The sequence below is a fragment of the Zonotrichia albicollis genome, chromosome 3, assembly GCF_047830755.1.
Source record: "Zonotrichia albicollis isolate bZonAlb1 chromosome 3, bZonAlb1.hap1, whole genome shotgun sequence".
NCBI lineage: Eukaryota > Metazoa > Chordata > Aves > Passeriformes > Passerellidae > Zonotrichia > Zonotrichia albicollis.
Genome location: NC_133821.1, coordinates 85,191,647 through 85,212,674, shown reverse-complemented (window position 1 = coordinate 85,212,674; position 21,028 = coordinate 85,191,647). Strand labels below are relative to the sequence as shown.

Genomic DNA, 21,028 nt, shown 5'->3' with positions numbered 1-21,028 from the left:
ATGTATCCATTGGAACTAAGTGGTGGGTGAGAGGCTGGACATGACACAGCCATGTGCTCTCACAGCTCAGAAAGCCAAAGCACCAGGGGAGGGGGTTCTGCCCCTCTGCTCTGCTGAGACCCCACCTGCAGTGCTGCATCCAGCCCTGGGGCCCCAGCACAGGGAGGACATGGACCTGTTGGAGTGAGTCCAGAGGAGGCCATCAAATCGATCAGAGGGATGGAGAGCCTCTGCTATGAGGAAAGTCTGAGAGAACTGGGGTTGTTCAGCCTGCAAAAGACTTCAGGGTGACTGTCCTGGTTCTGGACAGGACAGGGTTAATTTTTTGCAGAAGCTGTCAGGGCGTGTGGCCAGGACCCGGAGCCCTTTCTATCCCACCTTACAGTCATTACCAGAGGTGCCAGAGGAAGGGACTCTCTTTTGGGGAGAAGGGGCTTCTTCCAGCCTGGTATTGTCTATTGCCAAGGGGTTTCTGTGTAAATAATTTCTTTTCTTGTAGCCTCTGTCATTAGTATTACTCCTGTTCCTGTTTGTTTTCTTATCTCGTTGCTGTTTCCAGTAGATTGATGTTATCTCAGTTTATGATCTTTACCTTTTGTGCCTCCAAGTCTCAAGTCCATCCCACAGCAGGTGGGAGGGGAAAAGCTGCGGAGCAGGAGGGAGGAGCATGTGGTTTTAGGGAATCTTGGTGGGCACACTAAATTGGGCACTACCATTCCTAAACCACAACAGTGATCCAACTGAGGCCTTCCTCTACCTGAAGGGAACTTCAAGGGAACATAGGGCAAAACTATTTACAAGAGCACAAGAGGACAAGGGGGAATGAGTTCAAATTGGAAGAGAGGAGCTTTAGATTAGATGTTTGGAAGAAGTTCTTTACCACGAGTGTGGTGAGGCACTGGAACAGGTTGCCCAGGGAAGTGGTGGCTGCCCCATCTCTGCAGGTATTCAAGGACAGACTGGATGGAGCTCTGAGCAACCTGGTCTAGTGAAAGGTGTTCCTACCCATGGCAAGGGAGTTGGAACCAGATGATGTTCAAGATCCCCTTCCAATCCAAACCATTCCATGATTCTATGAAAGTTTGTTCAACAGACTGATCTCACAAGAGCTGTTGAAGCCACTCAGTCTGGGTCTAACAGGGCACCGTGGCTCCGGGACACTTGCCATGGGGAGCAGAGACACACAAAGGGAAGATCAGTCCTACACCATCCTGCAGCCAAGTAAGAGCAGATTTCATGGGAAGGCAACCTGACAGCCCACCCCTGGGGCAGCAACTGGGAATCACTGGCAAACATGCATTCCCAAACTGAAAAAATAATTAACCACCTAGGTTCTTTTAATTAAGATCTTGACTTATCCACCACTCCAGGAAATGCAGATGTTTGGCCGTTGGGATGTATCAACACACCGGAGCACTGGAGGCAATTTGTTTCTTGTTTTTTTCATATCTCAGCAGGCAGCAGAGAGGGGGTCCCATCCTGCACACCCCATCTTATCACATTGGCCATGTGTATGAATGGGAGACTTTGTTATTAATGACACCTCTGCTGCTGCTTTGGTGGAGATTTTCATATGCAAATTTCAGCATATCAAAGGTGTTTGGCTGTTCTGGCATCCTCCCATCAGCTAAGTGCCAAAGCAGTGCAGCGTTTTACACTCAAGTAAGGAGATACAGTTTTTGCCTCAAGGATATGATGTTCCAAAGGCAGAGAGAACCTGATGGGAAATGACAAGGAGCAGTGGAGAAGGCACGATGGGGAAAAGAAAACAAAAGAGACAAACAAAGAAAGGAAAGGGCACGGTACTGTCATGGGAGGACAAGCCTTCGTTTTTCTTTTCAGTATGCAAGATACCTTCTCTGGGTTATCTATCTTTAGGATCTTTTAAGTTATTTTTCTTGATCATTCTCTTCTCATCCTCCACCTCCTCAGGACCATGTTTTCCATACTCTCCACAATAATCAGTGGGTCTCATACAGAAGATGATGCTACTGTGTAAATGCAACTGCTAGAACCCAGCCCCTAAAGAGTAGGGATTGCTCAGCACTGGAAAAGATGAGATTAATGGCAGAAACTGCACATGACTGTAAACAAATTTATCCCTTCAGTTTATCCCTCCTCCTCTTTGCTTTCTGTTACTTAGGCCTGTGAGATGCAGCATCTCTGACTAGAAGGTATCTATTCAAATCAATGCCTTCAGCTTGAACTAATAATCCTGCCACCATCACAGCACCTGGACTGTCTCTGACACATTTCTGTTCATGAAGAACAAAACCACTTATTTTATAGCACACGTTTAAAAAATCCCTGCAAATTCATTTTGCTTGTCTTTTTCCGAACGGAGACTTAGGAGATATTAGTAACAGATTAAACAATAAAGTGGGTGTCTCCCCTTCCTGTCCCACACTGCCTCCAGTATTGGTGGCTCTGGAAAATTTTCATTCGTTCTGCAGGCAACTCAAGTTATCTAGTATTGATGATTGTAAAGGTATGATAAATTGTTACTGAAATCCTTCTTCACCCCTTGACACTGGCAGGTCTGTTCAGAGTGCTTTTGGATTTAATTGTTCTTTACTAATTCAGGGGTACTTGTGCTGCCATGTCAAGATTCTGCTCTGACTGATGAAAGAAAAAATGCCCTAAAATTGACTAGTTATTTAAAATATAACTATAATACAACTAAAAGCTAAAGCTTCCGTGACAAAATAATAAACCCTTGAAAACTAGCATTACAATGGAAAGCCTGACACATTTCTGTTCCTGAGGAACAACCCCACTTATTTCATAGCACACTTAGAAAAAATCCTGCAAATACATTTTGTCTTGCTCAGAAATGAGACCTAGGAGACAACAGTAACAGATTAAAATGTTAAAAAAGCTCGATGCATTAATTTTAAGTACATACTTATGTTTGGTAAGTTATTCTGAGACCTTTACTTTCCATATTGCAGTGTCTTGGTGAAATTGTTTTCTGTAATTTACAGAGATTTTCTGCTACATACAGCTTACAGTGTGTCAAAGCAATAGTCATGACAATGTCATACAGAAACTTCAACACTGCATCAAATCAAACTCACAGCACGTATTCAACAGGATGGCCATGGTCATCAGCTCACAGCCAGGTATTCATGCTGTAACAAGAGAGCTTTGATTTGGAGTAAATACACATAATTAGCACACTGTATTAACACCGTAGTATGGATACTATTCTTGTATATTCCTTCTTAACATGATGGACATTAACTGGAGTTTTCTCAATTCCCTGCAAAGAAAATCAATCTCATGTGGAGTTGTGCTGTCAGACAGAACGGCGGATGAAAGGCCGGTGCCAGCACCCCCAGCCAGGCGCTCGGGCAACCTGCTGCCTTGCACTGTCATGCTGATGGCACCACAGGGTTCAGCGGGGAATGCTGAGCCCCTCACCCCTGAATCCCACCGAGAGGTTCGGGACGGTGCGTCCTGGGCGGGACGGGATGGGATGGGACGAGACAGGGTGAGATGGGAAGGCAGCAGCCCGGCGGGGCCGGACGCAGAGGGTGCAGGACTGTTCTCTGCCCTGAAAAGGTGCCGGGGAGGGAAGAGGGAAGGATGCTCATCCCGTCCCGGGGAGCGGGCCAGGCGCGACCCCGCACTAACCTTACCTGCGCCGTGCGCCTTTGTTCCTCCGGCTGCCGCGCCGGCAGCGCCCCGGCCGCCCGGCCGCCGGCCCCCGCGGGGCCATCCCCCTCCTCCTCCTCCTCCTCCTCCTCTTCCTCCTCCTCCTGCGCCTCCCCGGCGGCGCGGCGGCGGGGGGGTCCCGGCGCGGCCCCTCGGTCCCGCAGCCCCCGCAGGACGAGCAGCGCGGCCGCGGCGGCCGCCAGCACCAGCGCGGGCCAGAGCAGCGCCAGCAGCCTCCCCGGCAGCTCCCCCGCGCCCAGCGCCATCCGCGCCGCCGGCCCCAGCATGGCCGCGCCGCCCCCGCCGGGGATGCTCCGCTCGCTCCGCTCCCAAAGTTGGTGCCGGAGCCGCGCTCGCCGCCGCCGCCCCGAGCGGCACCAGCGCGGCTGCGGAGCGGGCGGGGGACCGGCCGGGCGGTGCGGGGGGGCCCGGGGGGCGCGGACACGTCGGTGCTTACGGGAGCCTCGCGGCGAAGGGCGGGGGCGCCGTGCGGGGGGCGGGAGTGGGACCCCGGGCGCGGCCGATCCCTGCTGCGGGGCAGGAAGGGGTTAACGCACGGATTGGGTCTCCCCTGTGCAAGGATGAGAGTGGTACGCGATGAAAGGTGAAGGCGATGCGATTGGAAGCAGCGGCGCTGGTTTGAGAGCAGATGTTTGGCTGGGGATTGGGGTATGCAGAGATGCTCACAAGCGATGCTTTTCTGCAAAATTCCCCGGTCTAGACGGAACAGTGTTTGGGGATGTACTTGTGTTGTCAGGCAGCGCTACAAACATGTCGTTATCGAGCACCATCGCTGTGATGATGACAGGCGCTGCCATGTAACGCGGCGCGAGATGCGCTCTCATCTCGGGCTCATCTCCCAGAAGCAGCATCTCACCGCCGCCAGCCGAGCGGAGCGGAGCGCCTCCAACCACAGACCCCTCTGCCGTGCTCGATGGAAAATTTCTACAGCCACCTGATGAATAAGTGCGGATGATGCTCTCTGAAAGTCTTTTTTCAAAGTCACCGAGTTTCTTTTGAAGAGGAAAGCTGAGTTTTGCCGTGGTCAGTCTAGGGGGACAACCCCTGAGCAACTAATAAACGTTGAAGAGCAGTGAAGGGAAGGAGTGAGCTCCTCATTGTGTCTTGCACCTAGCACAAACACAGTGGGATTTACCAGGGGCCATAACTACCAAAAAAAACCCCAACCCCAACCCTCCCCCCACAAAAAATCCCCACAAACTTATTTAACTAAAGCAGCATAAAAAGTCATGTTTGTAGTAAACCCAGCACAGAGAAAAGGCTGGTAAGGGAATGGCTTTGATCTGTCATTGTTTATTTCACACCCAGCAGGGACTGCTCTCACTTGAGCGTGGATCCAAGTGCTGGAGCTCAAACTGAAACCCACTGAAAAGATAGCAATGGGGAAGGCTCATTATCCATCCTTCCATTGGATCACCAACTCTTCAGGGATTAAAGATTTATTATTCCCACGTCCCGGGCTGAATTACAGTTAATCCTAAAGAAGTTTAGGTTTTGAAAGCAAAATAAGGTGTTTGTAGCACTCTAGAAATTTCCGGATGAAATACAGGAGACTTGTGAATAAAATGATATGCTGAATGGCCTTATGGGGAGAGGAAGGTTTTGGGAGGGAGGGAGGGAGGGAGAAATGCGTAATATACAGGAGGGAACTGTGGGGGTATGGTAGTGCTTCAAAAACTGTTGTTTGGATAGGAAGCTTCTGCTTAAACACGGATCACACAAGTTATCATTTGCTGTCTGTATCGCACACTGCCTATCTTCTAAAATTCAGCACTGAATAATCTTGTGGTTTAAAACCTCAGGAATATGAGTGTTTCTGTTCATAGGCCTGATACTGATGTTTTGTGAGAATATGTCTGTCTTGCACCCATCTGGAGCCCTGAGCTGATAACTGAGTTATCACATGCTAATGTCAGAGAGGGGGACTTCCTCCATAGTTAAAAATCGCAGTTAGGTGGTTAGTATAGGTACTTGTATTTTGTTTTTGTCCTTATGTTGATTTTTATTTTTTGCCCTTCTTTATTTCTCTGTAAAATGAAGACGCATTTCTTCAGGTCTGAGCTGTTAAAATGCATACAATCTATATCTCAGCTCATACATAAATTCACCACCTTCAGCTCATCTAAATTAGTTTGTTTTTCTTTTCCTGGGAAACATAAACTGTAAGACATTTCAGGAGTCAGCATTGCTTAATTGAGTATGAGATTACTGCTTTGCACCATTCCTTTCTATTTCTTTTTTTTTTTTTCTTCAATAGAGGCAATTACTGTGGCTGGCCTCTAATGGCATTTATTCAAAAAGATAAACATCATCATATTAGACCTTTTTTTTTCTAGTATTATTACAGGCTCATTTGGCAGCATATCTCTTACATTATTGCTCTATGAAAATAGCACAAATTATTATCATGTCATGTTTTATGGAAAGACTGAAATTTTATTGCAAACATGAGCAGATATTTTTCCATTTATGTGTGACATGAGCTAATTGCAAATGTCAGATAGGGGATTGTTCTCCCTTCATACCTGGACAGAAAGTCCAATAATTAGGGGCTGGAACCACCTATCTGTTGTAGATCAAAATGTGGTAGATTTCCACTGACAAAATAGTGCAGACTATTGCCTGATGGGTCCTGGTCAAACCTGTCTGCTTCTGTGCTGAGTTTGTCATTCAGGGTGCTGAAATTATGAAGGTAGGCTTTGGGAAGTTTTCTGGAGAAAAATTCAGTCTTATTAATATTTAAATATTTCATGAAAGCTGTTTGATTTTGACAAAACCATATGGCAACTGAAAAAAAAAGGCAAAAATCTTGGTTTGGGCAGTTTTCATGGTAAAGGCAAAGCAAAGTTTTCTAGCTGGAATTACAGCATTATTTTTATTTCAATTTTCTATTGAAACATTTTAAAATGAAATTTACTAAAAAATGAAGGAATTACATTATTTTTAATACCATTTCACAGAAATTATAAGGTTCTGATCTGATGTATTAACAGTAGACTTAAGGATTCTCCTACAAAAGCCAAGAGAAATGCCCTACCCTGACACTGCTCATGTTTAATCAAGAGCAACAGACATGATAGAAAAATTAGGGATTTCAAAGAAGTCAGAGATATAGAGAGGAAGCTTTTAAACTGCCCCAGCAAAACCATCTTTTGAGGTCCCATCAAAACCCCCTTTTGAGGGGCAGTGAGGAGACCTGTTTCATCAGAGTCCCTAACCTTGAGGAGTTCAGCAAGCTGCATCTGGAAGAAGGCAGGGAGTTTGTTTCCGAGCAGCTGCTCAGAAATCCCTGGGTCAGGGCAGAGCAGAGCAGGAGCTGTGCCTGCCCTTGGAGGAGCCCTTGGTGCTGACCAGGCTGTTCAGAACAGACACTTCTTGTAGGATCACAGGGCTTTGCCTTCCCTTCTCTGAGCCTCGGGGATCTGGGGTAACTGGGTGAAAAACAGTAGGGGTTTGCACCCATTTGAGTGCCATGGAGCATTCTCTGTGTTTCTGAGCCCACAGCTGGGAGAGGTTTTGGGGGAGCACTGTGCAAACGTGGGCAGGAGGATGTTTGGACATGGCTGAGATCAAAGCACAGGTCTCTGTTTCAGGCAATGAGATGCTGAGTGAGGATGTGTCCCCCAGCAAGCTCCTGCTGCAGGCCCTGCTGTGGGCTTGGACCCTTCCCCTCTGCTGTAATGAAGATATTTACAGGCTGAGATGGTCTCACACCCTGCTTGTTTACAGGCTTGAAGGGACATTTGCACCAAGTCCGGAGGCTCATCTGCTGATGTGCAGGGCATGTATTCATCACATATTTGTGTAATTTGCAAACTTCTCCCATTTTTTCTCCTGTCTGAAGCCCTGGTACAGCAGTGACTTTCCCTAGACATGTCTAAAGCTGATGAAGCACTGAGCTTGCTCAGCCTGTGGGTGAGGAAACTGAGGAAGATGGTGGCTGCACGCCTGGCAGCAGCGTGACAATGCCCAGTAATGAGAGAGGAGTGCTCCATCTGCTCAGACTATTCAGCTCTTTTGCACAGCTGCCCACGTGGCCAGGTATTTGCCATTAAATAAGATGATTAATTCCTTGACAAGTTGGTATCTGGCCTAGCACTCCGGCATTTCCTTTCGGCATCTGTGGCTGCTTTGAGGAATGCAGCTTTATAGAATTTTACTAATTATCTAATAGCTTTTCAATCTCTTGTTTCAGTACAGGGAACTGCTGTTAATTAATTGCAGATCTTCAGCATACCATTCTTAACTGATTCCCCTAGTAAATATGTTTAACACTTGCCTCGGTTTCCTGTACATGATTCATTCAGTTGGTAAGTGATCCATCTTTGTTTGCTGTCAAAGTCTTTGAGCTGGAAGAAGACTTTAATCATGTTACTTGGCTTTCCTGAATAGAGAGAAGCAATGGAGTCAAAAAAGCACGCAATGGTAACGCAGTCAAAGAAAGACCATGGCCTGGGTTTCTTTCACCAATAAAAAAGTTGTGTAAGCTTCAATTTCCCTTTCATTTTCATAAAGAACATACTGGAAGCATCTATTCAGCCAAAGACATGAAACTAAAACAAAGAAACAAAAAACATCTGAAAGGAGGAAAGAAGGCACTTTCCCAGCTTATGCATTAATTAAGACCAGTCAAAGAAAGCGGCTTCAAAGGAAGGAGGAAGCCAGTGGTAAGCACGGCTGCAACTGCTTTAATGGGCTATAGCAATGACATGCATGGCAGGCAGAGCCAGAGCAGGCATCAATGCTGCAGTGGCAGTTCAAAGGCGACACAGAAAATGTTGGAGGCAGAACTGAAGTTGCTGAATAGTAAAATTGTTTCACTAGCAGATTTGTCAGCCACACTGTGGGACAAAGGAACGAACTTGTTTAGCAGAACACATCATCTTGAGAACCGTAAACACTGCTGGTTTAAAGATAAAATCAAAGGCCTTGAGAGCAAAGCAAAAGTAGACATAAAAGTATGCATAACTGGCTTTCCTGGAGGTGAAGAGGTTTGCATCCCTGTCAAACAATTCAGAAAGGAGCTGTTAAGTGCCCCGGGTCACTCGCACCCTGAGCACCCATTCTTCCCCTGGGTGGAAGCCTGTGCAGAGCTGCCTGAATATACAGCAGGATTGGTAGGCTTTTTGCACATCTCAGTGTTGATCTAGGAGTCTGGCAGGGGAAAAAAAAAAAGCTGAATGCAATTTACAGCGTACTATTATAAATATTTTATACAAGTAATAACTGTATTTGTTTAGAAGCAAAAGACAGGGCTTTATTATGTTCTTTCCTTGCATATTTATTCTCTGTGCTTTTCAGCCTGTGTCCCACATCCAGCTGTCTGGGAAACCAGCTGGTAATTTGCTGTTTCTTTTGACAAACACTTCAAGCTCATGCTTTAAAGACTTCCTAGGTCTCTTCATCAGCAAGCAGCAGCACGTGTGCAATTTTGCAGGAACATGATGTCTACAGAGAAGTCTCCAAATTAAGATGTCTCTCCTTGCTTTAATCCAAACTGGCACGTGACACAGTGAGCATGCAGTAAACGAGTAATGACACACAGTTTATTGCTCTCAAAACCAGCACTCTGAGAGATGCAGCTGACACACTGGAGGGAGGGCATCACTTCCCTCAGGGAAGTTTTAGTGTCAAAAATGTCTGAATACACATCCACTGGTAAAAGTGTGGCTACCCTGCAGTGTTGAGGCAGTTTCCCATTCTCATGAGATCTGGGTATCAAAGGCATGGCTGTCCCTGGATGTGCTCAGATAAGCTTTGCATCTGAAGAGGATCTTCCACTTTGATCTGGAGATGTGGAGGTCTGAAAAATGTACCACATCCACCACATCCTCCATGGTTTCTTCTCATGTTTAGTCATCCTCCACGTGAAAAAAACCTACATCTTGTTGCTAATTTAATGTTATCGAGCTCTGGTTTCCCACCACTGATTTCTGTGACTTGCTCTGACAGCGATATCATTCTCCTGTTCCTCCTGAGAAAGTGCTTCAGTGTCACATCTATGTTACCCCTTAGAATTACTTCTGATAAACAAAAAATATTAAAACTGTATTTCTCACCAAAAGGCATTTCCAACAGGTCTCGTGTTGGTTTTGGAGTCTCTTATTTTGCACATTCCCTTGACATCCTTTTTCTGCATTGTCTTATGGAGAGGTAACATTCAGCCTTTGTAACCTATTAATTTGATCCTAGACACATAGTGTGGGATCATTTTAGCTCTCTTTTCCTCATCAACATATGAGGGGCACCAGTGGAGCTGGCTGCTCATGGTTTTTCTGCTTCCTAGCCAGTTTACTAATTTCCTTTAAATAAAATGTGACCCCAGATCCTTCAAAGGAGGAGTCACAGTGGAGGGCTGAGTCTCCTCCATGGCTGGCAGTTGCCTGTGGTTCCAGGGCACATAGGTTTGCTCCAACAAGGGCTCTGTCCTGTGAGCAGCCAGGCCACAGGCTACAGTAATCACAAAGAAAATTCTGGATCTGGGTTTTTAGTAGAAATCTCTATTAGCAACTAAGTCCTAAGGTTTTTCAAACTACCATTTTGTCTGGATCCCAAGACTGTGTCCCTGATTTGTGCCCCAAGGATCCAGACAATCAAGATTTGTTGGTCTTGTTGCTCTTCTGCTCAGTCTACACAAAAAACCCCTCAGCCACTTGGGATAAACCCCACATTTATCATCTCCTTCCACAACCCAGGGTGCCAAGATTTCACCATAAGGCATGTGACAATGAAATAAATGGCACCAATGGTTTCCCTTTTTATAATTGCCATGGCAACTATATTGTAACTTTTCTGATAACATTTCATTTCTGGGGCTGCATCTCTCTCACAACATGGCATAATTTAGCACTCAGTGCCATCCCACCAGCCTGCCAGCCACACCATACAGCAACATGTAGTTGCAGCAGTGCCACTGGAGACTCCCATGCACATTGTTACTTGTTCTTCCAGATGTCTTCCCAGATAATGCAGCATTTTAGAAAGGAAGGCTGCATATTTAGTAGCTGTTTTTCAGGAGGGAGTACCTTGCAATTTTCTGAGTGCTTGTAGGAGTGTGTGCTTAAGCTAAGTTCAAGTCCTTTAGCAGTTCCTTACACTTCATGTTCCTTAAATGTAATGTTGTTCTAAATTTAGGGTATTGAGCTTAAATTCACTGTATGAGACATCTCCAGAGATGAGATGTGTCTTTTCTCAGCCTCCAAAAACTGTACTGCTTGCAGCTTACCGTGGTCATTAGATACCATGCAACACATGGTATTCAAACACGCAAACCAGGAAAATAAGATCTGTTTACCTGGCATGGATCAGAGGCAGTCCTATTTTTAAATCCATCTCAGGAATGTGGGAAGCAAAGTGTCTCAGGAGGCAATCCAGGCTGGAAAATGTAGACAGTCATGCCAAGGCTCAGTTCTTTGTCTGAGTGGTGCTGCTGCTGGGCAGAGCTGTGCTGGCCTCAGGACAGGCAGGAGAGGGCAGCTGAGGCAGGAGCAGGTGGCTCCATGCCCAGCTCCATCCGCCAGGTCTGTCCAGTGATGGCTGGATCCCAAGGCCTCCCTCCAGGAGGAGCTCACTTCCCTTCATGTCTTGCTCTCACCCAAGCCCTCTTGGTCAAAAACTCACAGCTACATTTGCCTCCTGCTTTCAGCCCTCCTGTTTTCATTTGTAGTCCTGCTTCTGGCTCAAGGCTCGCTCTGAAACCTCCTGAAGCCAGGAAAACTAGGAAAGGTCTTCAGCACCTTGACCTCTGTACAGCTCTCCTCTAATTAGCCTCAGGCTGCAGGCAGTACTGGGAGAAGGCAGCTCCCATTGAAAAAGGGCTTAGTGTGGATGGTAGGTCCTGTGGGAAAAACTCAGATCCTGGAAGGAAATGCTGGCCATCATTAAGTCAAAGGTCTCTGCTGACACTTCATCATCTTTCTATCTGAAATTGAATCATTTGCTGTTATAAACAAATTGTAAGATGATTAAATGAAGCAGAGGAGAAACACCAACATTAGCCACATTCTCAGTCTGCAAAAGGGATTTTCTACTTGTGTTCCTGGTATTTTCCATTTTATTTCTGAACTAGAAAACAAACCATGGTTTACACGACCTTTGGGGGCCATGTTCACTTCCCAGCTCTGCTGGGTAACACTGGCGAAGTCATTTCAGCTCAGGAGCTAATGGCTTTGCTTTCACATCCTTTATTTGCTTGTCTTCTCAGATAACTCCACCAGCCCATGGTCTACCCAAGACACACCACCCCTTGCTCTCCCTGTGAGCCTCAGTTTTAACTTTGGAATGTGCTGTGCCTGTGAGTAGCATTGGGGCAGGTTCCACAAGCCATGGACTGGTGTGGCCAGCAGGGTCAGCTGGTGTGGCCAGGGGCGTGGGCTGGCATGGCCAGGGGGTGACATTTTGGTGCAGGAACTGTTGATGGTAGGATGGACACCTAAAGCCTTGGGGACAAGCACTTGGAGGAGCACTGGTGTCGTGCTAGCTGTGAGTATTAATGATGCTTGTTGATCTGGGAGTTTTTCATGCTGCTGTGAGAAAAACAAGCCTTAAAACTGCCTAAATCCTGCAGCAGAACAGGGTTTAAGGTGTATGCCTCAGGATTTCTAACAAGCTTATTGTGTGGTGTGCTGGCCATTCTCAGTTTGATCCCTAGGCATATACATCCCCCTCATTAGGCTGGTGCCAAAGGTGCCAGGTCCTACAGCTCCCAGTAACAAAATCCTATTAACTAACTGCTCACATAATTCTGTGTGTAAAATGTAAGACATTTCCTTTTCTAATAGTGTCAGTAGATAGGCATGTTGGTGATGTGAGGCAGTCAGACATAGTTATAACAGGAAGCAGGAGTGGGATTAAGACGTTCCAGGTCAGTTGTGTCTCTCAAAATGTGGTATTGTTCCCTTGGAGAGCTCATCCCTATACCAACTGCCTCATTTTTGGAGCACACCATGCCTCTTCTGCAGCGACTGCCAGGAAAGTGCCCCGTGTTGAAATGTTAAACTTCAAAATGCATTTGGGAATATTTCCCTGCCAGTCTTTCCTGGTAGATCTTTGAGCTCAGAAATGCTTCTGCAGAGGATGTGGGCTACCCGTGTGAGGAATCTGAGTACCCAGTGCAGAGTCATTTTCAGTTTTCCCAAAGCGGTGTTGCTTTCATGTTGGCAGATAGGAGAAGCTTGTGGTTAGGAGTGTAATCCAGTTTCAGTAGCAGAATAATATCTCTATTGTTCAGTCTAGTTTTTAATAGTTCTGTGATCCCACAAGCATATAAACAATGGGAACTAAAGTATAAGATTGGGAAGGTGAAATTGCCCATTCCTTAGTTGCCTGTGCACCTTTTCTGTTCATGGAACTGAAGAGCAGAAGGCGGTTCTATTTTTTTGCTAAAATTTAATATTGTAGAACAGGACTATGCATCCCATGTGTGTCATACCACCTTTGATACTTCTGAGCAGGAGGGAAAAATGGAAGCCCTTACATGTCCGTGCCAAAGCAGAGCCCTTCAAAGCAGTGAAATAAATGATCCTGGGATGGTTGAAGCCTCTGACAGGGGTGGCAGTCACTCTGCAGCGTGTCCCTCACCTGGGGCAAATCACAGACGTGTGTGGCCAGGCCGTCGGAGCTGATTACTGCAGACTCTGCGGACTCAGGGAAATCTGCAGTTCCAACAGCAGATGGCACAGTCTTAAAACTAAAACCAGCCTGCAAGAGGAAATGCTGCCTGGGCTGTGAATCTGAGCGCTCCTTCTAGGGGATCCTGTGGATTTGTCAGCCTAAGCATACTGGTTTTGAAAATGGCGTGTTTTCTCTTTAGGAGAAATAATCATAAAAGATACTGCATATATGAGACAATCTGATAGCAGTGGAGTTTCGTTTGAGATTCTCAAGTACAGCTGACAGCTTAAGTGTAAATAAAAGATTTTGCATCCATGCCTGATAAATCACTCTTTTGATCTTCCTTATATGATCTAGAAACCATTTACAGTGGTCATGGATACAAAGAAATTCTATTTACTGGAAAGAAAGTGAAACCCCAGAATTATTTAATTGAACAGTAATGTCTGAAATTTGCTTTTATGTGGACATAATCCTTTTGGGATTCTTAACCATCATCCAGAGACTTACCAAATTAGGCACAAAAAAAAATCTTCTGTTATGTTTGGAATTTCATGAACTAAGTGAGATATGGGTAAATCAATTCCATATTCCCAGCCCTCCACATGTGAGGAAAGCAGTGCAGCAGACCTGGCACTTTGGTTCTATCAGCAATTAGCATTTGGGCAGGCAAATGCACTTAGCTTGGCACTTTTTCTACAAACTTACAGAATAAAACCTAGACATCTTCCTCCAGTAGGCAACATGGTAAGCCTGGATGTATAATACTGGAAAACCATTTCATGATGTTGAAGGAATTAAGAAACTAATCCATCCTTTTGATGCACTAAGGAATTGCTAGAGGAATTGTCTAGTGGTTGTAGAAGGAAACTGTGAGTCAAGGCATCTGTTCCCCTCTTTGTCAGTGAATCATTTCCTCTTCTTTGGCCCCACAAAACACCCAGACAGAATCTGTCCCCAAGTAAAATACACCCTTTACTAGGTCTGGTCCCCACATAGCTCCCAGGCTTGTGCTAAAAGCTTTCACCTTAGAGTCAGAAAGATGTCAAAATAGAAAGATGTCTTGTAGTCCAGCACATGAATTTTCCCTCTGCAGGCTTCACAGAGCCCAGAGCGCAACTATCAGCTGCCCTGTGAGAGCACATGGAAGCAGCAATCTCAGCACAGTCCTCACTTTAGCAGATGTCAAAGTGCACAAAAAAAGAATTTTCCAGTGGTAAGATTCTGTATTAGCAGTGTTTGTATTAGCAATGTTTAAGGAGTTAACTATCCACCACTGTTAAGTATTCCATTACTTTCTTGCCGTTAGACTGTTGTGTTCAGAGAGAGATTCAATCCACAAATTTTAATTTTTTTCCTTGGGATAGCATGAATTATTTTCTGGAGCTGCCTGTCTCCACTGTTTGCAGAACAAAATGTTGACCAATTTTACTCCTAACTTACTGCCTCAACTCAGTGCTTAAATGGGCATCCCAAACTCCTGCGATAGGAGTCAGACCACATTAATTAGATATTCTTCCTAATTAGATATTAGAAAGAAATTATTTACTTTGGGGGGGATGAAACAGTGGAACAGGTTGCCCAGAGAAGCTGTGGGTGCCCCATCCCTGGAAGTGTTCAAGGCCAGGTTGGATGGGGTGTTGGACAACCTGCTCTAGAGGAAGGTGGCCCTGACCATGGCAAAGGGTTGGAACTCCAACTCAAGCCATTCTGGGATTCTGTGGTTCTGAGATTCTGTGATTCCATGACTCTGTGATTCTGTAATTCTGTGGTTCTGTGACTCTATGATTCTGTGACTCTGTGACTCTGTGTTTCTGTGGTTCTGTGATTCTGTGATTGAGCACCAGCTAAGTCTAACAGTACTGGTCACTGTGTTGTACTTTCAACAGCTGCAGTTGCTGCTGCTGATTTTGTATTTGCCACATATTCCCTGCCTCCGACCACTTCACACCAAGCACTGCTGTGGCTCTTCTGCTCAGGGGTGTTTGCCCAGGAACCAGCATCTTCCCCAAGGCAGCCTGAGGCAGCAGCAGAGAAACAGCACAAGCCTTTACTGCCCAACACATCAATCGCTCATCCTCTCCCACTGCTAATCAAGCAAACAAAAATATGTGCTCTCAGAGATAACAGGGATTAAAGGTTTTGCAGTTATTTCCCAGAGGGATTCCAGGCATTCCCATGTTTGCAGTGATTCCCAGAAGTTTACATCGCAGTTGCCTACGCAGGGAAAGCAGTGGCTTTCAATATTCAGAGAAACATGAGCTCCAAATCAAATAACTTTTCAGAAATATCTCAAATATTTGAGATTACTCCTTCAAAAACATCTGTCTGACACAAGAGGAGATTAACCCCACCTAACTACAGCTTTCTAAAAGTTAGGCGGGTGAGCAGGAATCCCCAGGAACCAATGAAGGCAGGGAAGCAATCTCAAACAATGCAAGTATGAAAGAAATAATGCCTTAAACAAGGGAATAACAATGGCCTATTCTGTTCTTCCTCTGTTTGTCTTGAAAACAATTCCAACTGTAACTTTCTCAGGGAGAAAATAATTTTCAGTTTCCGTTCTCTGTTAGAATTCAGTTTGCATTTTCCTGATTTCTCCCAATTGGTATGGTTTTTTCCTACTCATCTGTTGTCAGAGGCTGTTGTGGTTCAGGTGCGTGAGTATAGGTACACGGATGGTAGATGTTTACATCTGATTTAGCTATTTTGAGCTCTGATTGAAAATACTTCTGTGAGTGCTATTTGTTGTTCTAGGGTAGAGTAGGCCTAATGAACAGCACCCCAGAGATGCTTATTTGTCCTCATTCACAGTGGGAAGAGCCTGGGGTCACTAGCACTGGCGTAAATATCTGCACTGCAAATGTCTAAAATTAGGTGGGATAAATCTCATGCAAGGAGCTTGATACTTTAAGCCCCTGTTCAGCAAAGCACGTACTGACAGCATAAAATGAAGCCTGAGCTTTAATGCTTTGCTGAGCTGAAGCCTCAATTACTGAAGGAATGAGAAGACAGTCGTGGGGATCATAGCAGTCAGGTTTGTGCAAGGTTTATGTTGGGTTTCCACCGAGCAGTCCTACATACCACTCTACTCTCCTACAGAAAATACTCTTCTTCCTTCAATTTCCTCCTCCAAACACATTTATTTCCCCCTCCCGGGGCTCCCTCTCCCTGGCTGAGTCACCCACACTGTGTAACCCAAAACAGGGGCAGGCGAGCCAGGGGCACCGCAGGCTGCCGGGATTCGCGGCTCTGCGCCACTGCCTCTCACTGCTTCTTAGCCTTTGGGGTTTTGGCTTCAGTCTTTAGCATCAAATTCTTCACCACCCGGCTGAAAACTTTGTCTGAGAGTGGCAAGGCTAAATAAATATCCGGTGGTGGGCTGAGTGAGCTTTGTGCAATTTGGGGCTTGTTTTGTAACTACCCCAGGTAGGTGGCTGGAGCTAAAAGTCTGACCAGCTTGTTGGGTGTGTTGGCACCAGCAAGCTCCAGGCTTGCAGGGCACAGGTCCAGGCACAGGCACCTGTTGGGATGTTGTTCTGGGTTACCGAGCTGTAGCACTTGGGCACATCCAGCCCCAAAACACTCTCCACATCCTGCCCCCTCCTTCTGGCCACCAGGGACACCTGGCTGTGGGAATAAACCTTGACATTATGCTAATGCACAGAATCACAGAATCCTTTAGGGTGGAAAAGACCTCTAAGATCATCGAGTCCACCCATTAAGCAGCACTGTTAAGTCACCCACTTAAGTCATGTCCCTGAGCGCCACATCTACATGTCTTTCTTTTAAATACCTCCATGGTAGTGACTCAGTTATTTTTGTAGCCACTTTGAACCTTTAGGGCAAAAATCTAATCATCACTTTTGTGCAGGAATAAGTTATGTTCATCTCCTGAGCTTGGTCAGGGATTTTGGGCACAAAAAATAAATAGTGGCAGAGATTTATTATTGTTGTGCTTATGCTGTAAAGATGTCTGAGGACAAGTCAAAATACTCAAATCAAATTGACATGCTTTGTTTATATGTGCCATCACTCTGCTACATAAGAAACAAAAAAAATTAAATTACTAAACTGAGATCAGCCACCAGAATGAATTGCTGCAACCCTGAGGATGTGCAGAGCATAGACTCAGTGGAAAGTGTTAACTATAAAAATACAGGATCACCAATGTGATACTTTTTCCCCCCATTACCACAATTTAGGCTCTGTACTTCTTGCTGGTTAATAGAATCAATGGAGACTCAATCCCAAGTATTGAGAAATACTGGTATTGATAATCACAGACACGTGAATTCACACCAGTCATTACCTACCTAGTAAACCAAATAAGTAAATTAAACCCGGCAGGGGCAACAGGAATGTAGCTGAGAATTCAGTTAAATCCGGTGTCTGTCACTGCCATGGGCACAGGGACTATGTTAAGGGCCAAGGGAGACCACGTTCAGCATTGCCTAGTGTACATTATGTTTCTTCCATAACTCTGCAGAACTGACACCCATTTCCTTGTGTCAAGTGCTTTCACCATGTTTACAAGTGCAAATATGAATCATTATCAAATGCATTTTTGCTTGTTTTTCTCCTGATATTTTCTAGAAGAATTGCTGCAGATGTCCATGTAAAAAAAAAAAAAATCAAGCATCCTGTCTTTCACTCCATTAACGCTCAAAAACTTTACTTGATAATGAGGCATACCTAGGTTTCTGCTTTTTCTTCCTCAATTTTTAAATGAAAAATAAATAGTTTTTTCTCCAATTAATTGTGTCAAGTTTTTATTATTAGGTTTTCATACCTGCAGCAATAAATACTGTATTTTTACCTTTTTTACACCTTTTGTTTGCAAGAAACTATGTCAATATTCTCAGTAAACTGGAGGCTGGAAAATAGATGTGTGTGTGTGTTATAACTTCCAGAAATGCTTTTTGGTAACATAAATAAATGCTTTTGAAGTGTTTCAAGGTGAGAAAACCTTTCTAATAGAAGTTAAAATACTGTTAATGAGAAATGTTTAATCTCTTCAACAAGTTCTCAGGGAGAAACGAGTGAACAAGATTTTTATTAGCTTCTCTTTTTCATTATGTCATGTATGAATTAAAATATCTCTATAAAATAAGCTGTACTGAGAGGTTTAACTTTCCATTACTCTAAAAGCAGTATCAAGGACAAATTTGCCTGCAGTTCTTATTTCTAATTGTCAAGTGCTTAAAATGTAATGAGTAATTAAAAGCTACTAGCAGTGCAAAAAATGTACAAATTCAATAACAGTAATTAAACTCCCTCCTTGCATAACTCCAAGGTTTCACAATGCTCTAGCATTTCTCTTTTATATAAGACAACAACTGAGTCAGAAACTTCAACACATTTTTACAAGCTCAGTTGGTGCATGGCCCCTGTTTGCTTCCCAACCGTGGTCATGAGATGATCTACACCCAGTTAAGGCTCTCAGGCTGCAGGTTAGATATTCATTACACAACCCTGGTGACTGTGTGCTGCAAAATTGCATAATGTCTTTGTAAATCTCTTTTGAATGAACCAGCCATTGAATTAAAAAGTGATGTAAAGCTCAGTCCTGCCCTTTAAGATGTTGTATTTCACTGTGCACTTTCGAGAATTAGCAGGTGGCAGGATGAGCCTTTGCTTTCCCCATGACAGCCTGGAGGCAATGGCTGGGCACCCAGGGTCATACTCTGACTCGCTGGCTCTTATAAAAGCAAGGTATCCACTGAGGAGTCAGAATTTAGGCAGTTTATATTGCAGCTCTTATTCCCTTGGCATTTACTTTCGTTTAATTATATTAATCTGGGGTCTCTAAGGTTTCTGCCCACAGGAGTAAATGTCGTAAAATCTAAGGATACAATAAAATGCACGGCAGCATCTTGGTCCTACAAATATAGAAGAAGCTGAAACTTTTTTATTATTTTATTAATTTGCAATAATTTGTGGCACGTGCTTTGGCTGTGAAGCTGGATCAGTGCATCAGTGCACCACTGCCACTGAAAACCAGCACGCCCAAAAGGGAGGTCATGTAAAACTTTTTGTTTTGATGATACCATAGAGGCAGGAGTGAGCTTTTATTAAAGCAACCTTGCCTCTTCATGCTGGTCTAGATCACAAGGCCCCTAAATTGCCTGCAGAATGCTGTAGCACACCACACCACTGAGTTACATAAAATTGCATCTCTGGAGTAGCTCAGTACATTTCCAAGGGAAGAAACAATAGTGCTCGCTGAGCTGCCTTTGGGTGTGAGCTGTGCTGAAAGCACTTACAGCTGTTGACAATGAGCCCTCAAAAACCTGTCCCACTTGAAAACCAGTCCCCAGCCTTTTAACAAGAGCAAACAGGCAGAGCAGATCAAGGCAGCGATTTCAGTTTGCCGTCCTCTGACTCTGCAGGAGTGGCAAAATCGCCGTAATCCTGCTGATATTACTCACAATAGTGTAACTGATATCCAGCTCAAGAAATTAAACGTGTTTTTACCTACAGGAACTCACCAAAAGTAATGCATTTAGTGTTTTGTTCTTTTCCTTGGACAGTAAGAGCCTCAAACCTGGAGGACAATTTTTTCTTGCTTCCCTCAGGAATTAGTTGCCAAGAGACTGCACCACTGCCTGAGATAATTCCTCTGCCATCTCTTTTCTTTCTTCTAGTGAGATGCCAGAGGACTGGAAAGTGCACAGGTGTTTGCTGACAGTCTTCCTGTTCAGAACTGCTCCTATGCCTTGGCCAGGCATTAAATGAGAAAGAAGGTTTGCAGTGCAGTTCATCCTGCTGGGAGACAGGTCACAGCCTGGCAAGAAATCCAACTAGAAAACTGATTCCTTGTTTCACCACAGGGGAAAACCACTATTTTTCGAGATGAAAAAATAATAGGAGCTAGGGAGAAGCCTCTCACCTACTTCAGCATAACCAAATGGTCACAATCCTTATTCCAGATGTAGTGAGAGGACATGGAAGCTTTCTAAATTTAGTTTTACAAACAGTATGTTTTTTCCTGAAAAAAAAAAAAAAAGAAAACCCACCAAACTCCAAAACAAACAAAAACCCCACCAAAATAGAAAGAATAAATCTACTTAAAAATCTGGGTTCAGTTTGGCCAAAAATATTGACCCTCAAAATGGAGACATATTTTTTGGAAATCTTACTTTGGTATCCCTTCTTGGCTTTTGCTAAACAAACCCCTTTACTTTTCACTGTAGAAAGCCATCTTGAATTTTAAAATTATCTTAAATTTACCAAAAAAAGCCTTTGAAGGTTTAAGTTCTGTCTTCCCTAAGAGACATGTTGGTATAGATCACAAATATCTTAGATGTTAACAGAAGTATTTCTCATCTCCAGAAACCCTAAACTTCTGTTTCTCGGTTCAGCCTAAGGGAAAATTTCTCTTCTAACTGTTTATTCAATCTCTGCCTAAACAGGAAATGTTGTTTTCATACTCAGATATAGATTGTAGAGGAAAAGTCGAGTCCCTATTCTCATGTCCAGCTATTTGTAGAGAGGACTTGGAATCCTGGTCTAGGCAAAGATCTCTTAGTTACCTTTGTGTAATATTTTTCTCTGTGTTAACCAAAAAAGTCACTTCCTTTCCTTTCCTTTCCCCTCCAGAACAGATACACATAGTCTAAAAAATAAGTTTGGTTCATATTAACCAAAATTTTCAGATAGAGAAGGTTTCTGTAGGAAATGTTTAACCCTCTCTAGTTGCTGGTGCATTTGTGGGGTGATTTCCTTTCAAATTTCA

General features: G+C 44.4%; 1 protein-coding gene across 1 annotated transcript in view; it reads right to left on the bottom strand.

Annotated features, from left to right (window-relative positions):
- LOC102064234 (uncharacterized) overlaps positions 1–4,199 on the bottom strand; it is a 31,091-nt gene extending 26,892 nt beyond the window's left edge. The window contains exon 1 of the mRNA XM_074538052.1: positions 3,642–4,199. Coding sequence (XP_074394153.1) covers positions 3,642–3,944 — 303 coding nt within the window. The 5' untranslated portion in view covers positions 3,945–4,199. The remainder of the gene's footprint in view (positions 1–3,641) is intronic.
- Between the last annotated feature and the right edge of the window lie 16,829 nt (positions 4,200–21,028).